Consider the following 3,212-nt stretch of genomic DNA (forward strand, 5'->3'; position numbering starts at 1 on the left):
AGGACGCGCTCTTCCAGGGCCCCGTCACCATGAGGTCCATACACAATCAGATTCCAAAGACCAAGATGGAGACCCTAAAAGCAATCGTTCAGTACAGGCTGCCAGTGGAGAGCAAATGTAACAACCTGTACTCTGTAAGTGCGAGAGGGGGCACTGAGCAAAGGGGAGGGCACAGCCTTGAAAGGGAAGGAGGGCACTCCCAAAGGAAGTGGGCAGTGAGCAAGGGAGAGGGTGAGGCCAAGCCAGGGAAGTGGGCAGGGGCTCACAAAGGAAGTGGGCGGTGAGGAAGGGAAAGGAAGGGGCCTCACGAGGGAAGGGGGTGAGCCTTTTGAGATAATTTGTTTTCTGGCATGAAGGTTCTGATTTACCAGAAGGTGTCTGTGCTGGTTATTTATTGCTGTGTAACAAATCACCCCAAAAATTGGTGGCATAAGACAATACCAATCATTTTATTATTAGTTTCTTTTCAGACCATTAGGGTAACTGAAAAGATACTGCATCACTGAAAATTAGATGTGCTGGAACTCACAACATTAAGTTTAAATATTTAATTTGTATTCAAACCAGAACTTATTATAAATTTACTTTCCTGGTTTTCATAGATGCAAAGTCATCAACATTTCTATTAAAACCATTAGCCAGTTTTAATATATACAAATAGGAATATAGGGGTGCACATTTCTGCAATGGCTTGGACCAACAGCACTGCTGGAGCCTTTTTTAAAATTCTGATGTTTCATTCATAATGAATTTGCTCTGCTTTGATAGTGACTTTTAAATTATTGCATTAAAGTACTATTTATCTTGATTACAAGCTTTTTTTTTATTTTTTTTTTTCCTGCATCCACTAAAATTTTGCACTCAAGGAGAAGCCCCTGGTCCTCACTCTGGTCCCAACCTTACAGCTGGGGCTCCTCCAGCACATTTCCCTGTCTCTCTGTGGTGTCTCCATGTGCTGTCTCCAGCATGATGACTTCAGGACCTCTGGACTTATTGGTGGCTCAGATCTCCAGAGAGGATGTTTTGAGGGAGAGAAATATCCAGGTGGAAGCTGTCCTGCCTTTAACGACCTATTCTTGGAAGTAACACACTGCCCAGCAAGGCCAAGCTGCGTGAGGGCCCAGACTTCAGCTCTTACTAGGGGAGGGGTGGGGCCCCTGAGGAGTGGGTGACACCGTAAATGTTGTCGCAGTCATTTTTTTGCAAATTCACTCTGCCTCAGGGTCTTCTAGAGTCAGAAAATGCTTGGGTGCAAGCAACAGAAACCCACTTAAGCCAAAGGAGGGGGTTTGGGTTTTGCTTCTTTGTTTGTTTGTTTGGTTTTTAAATTTATGTATTTATTTATTTATTTTTGGCTGTGTTGGGTCTTCGTTTCTGTGCGAGGGCTTTCTCCAGTTGTGGCGAGCGGGGGCCACCCTTCATCGCGGTGCGCGGGCCCCTCACTGTCGCGGCCTCTCTTGTTGCAGAGCACAGGCTCAGTAGTTGTGGCTCACGGGCCCAGTTGCTCCGCGGCACGTGGGATCCTCCCAGACCAGGGCTTGAACCCGTGTCCCCTGCACTGGCAGGCAGATTCTCAACCACTGCGCCACCAGGGAAGCCCTGGGTTTTGTTTTTAAGGATACAATGAGTTAACTCACAGAAGTCAGGGCAGGAGGGCTGTGAGGGGCCAGGACGAGCTGCTGTTAGGCCAGCAAACCCATGACCCAAATCAGAAGTCCTAAAATGTCATGGAGTTTATTTGGTTTGCCCTCCACGCAAGCGGGAGGAAAGATGTCAATGATCCTTTCTGGCCAAAACACTCACCAGCTCGTACACCTTTCAGGAAACATTCAAACGTTAAGACCAGGACAATGCCTAATTAAGTAAGACAGCCGATCAGAATTACAGACCTTTCAGAGGTTAAAAATGACCAACAGAAACAATATCTTAAGCCTGGATAAGTTAAATAAACTCATTTGTTAGAAACAGTATTTACAGCAGGGTTTCTCAGCCTTGTTGGACACTTGGGGTGGATAATTCTTCATCGTGGGGGCCGTCCTGTGCATTGTAAGATGTTGAGCGACATCCCTGGCCTCCACCTACTAGATGCCAATAGCACCCTCCCAGTTGAAACAATCAAAAATATCCTCAGACACTGCCTAAGTCCCCTAGGGGGCAAAATCACCCCTGGTTAAGGACAATGATTTATAGGGAAGAGTTCTGTGACATAGGTTAGTATCACTTCTCTGCAAGGGTGAGTAGGACCTACCGTTTTTAGATTCAGTTTAGGAATACATTCATGACAACTGAGAGAAAAAGAAAGCGCCTGGGAAGTTAGAAGGTGAAATTCGGGGGCAGGGGGATGGCAGAATAAGACAATTAACTGGGTAGGTTACGATGCCTGGGATTGGACTCAGGACCAATTCCAGATTTCCAAGAGAGAGGACTGGATTGGATAGGACTGGGTCTGGTGTCTACCTAATCCAATCATTTGTGGCCATGGGAGAATGAGGTCTTCACCAGCGATTAGGGGAGCATCCTTTGGTGGGGAGGGCTTGAGGCATCTCTCAGAGAAAGGACAGGGTCCTGCAAAAGGCTTGTGTGCTGCTCCTCTCACCATCATCCTACCCTGTTAGAGATGGTCTGGGTAAAGGTTCTTCCCTTTCAGATGGGGCCAGCATTGCCCTGGCAGGCTACAGGCAATACTGGCCATTTCTGGAGGACCTGCAGTGCCCTCTGTCTTGCAGACAGGACATTACCCTCAACCAGAGCCTCACTAGGGGCTCAGAGGTAGAATTTTTGCAGGTCCCAGGTGAAATTTGGTTCACACAGCCCAACAGTTCCTTCTGAGGCACCAAATTCTAAGCTAATTAAGAGCACAGGCTCTGGAGTCAGACAGTCTTGGGTTAGAATGATAGTTCCTCTGTCTACCTGCTGTGTGACCCTGGGCAGGTAACTTACCACCTCTGAGCCTCAGCTCCTTCATCTGCCATAGGGAGATGATGTATCTCTTATCAGTAAGGATGTCTTTGGTTGCAAGTGACAAAAGCCTAACACCGAATGGCTTAAGCTTAAAAGACCATTTATTGGCTCACAGCCACAACCTAGGGTGTGGATTTCAGGCATGGCTGGGACCAGGGGCTCAAATAACGTGAACGAGACTCCATTTTGCTCTCTTCATATCTTGGCTCCAGGCCAGCCTTGATTCCCCCTAGTCCTGAGATGGTTCAGCA

The 3,212-nt window shown here is 47.4% G+C and overlaps 1 protein-coding gene across 1 annotated transcript in view; it reads left to right on the forward strand.

Annotated features, from left to right (window-relative positions):
- The window catches only part of ACSBG2 (acyl-CoA synthetase bubblegum family member 2), a 29,676-nt gene that overhangs the window by 9,450 nt on the left and 17,014 nt on the right, over window positions 1–3,212 (forward strand). The window contains 1 exon segment of the mRNA XM_007460733.1: window positions 51–134. Coding sequence (XP_007460795.1) covers window positions 51–134 — 84 coding nt within the window.

This window comes from Lipotes vexillifer, unplaced genomic scaffold (genome assembly GCF_000442215.2).
Source record: "Lipotes vexillifer unplaced genomic scaffold, Lipotes_vexillifer_v1.1 scaffold1011, whole genome shotgun sequence".
NCBI classification, from domain to species: Eukaryota; Metazoa; Chordata; class Mammalia; order Artiodactyla; family Lipotidae; genus Lipotes; species Lipotes vexillifer.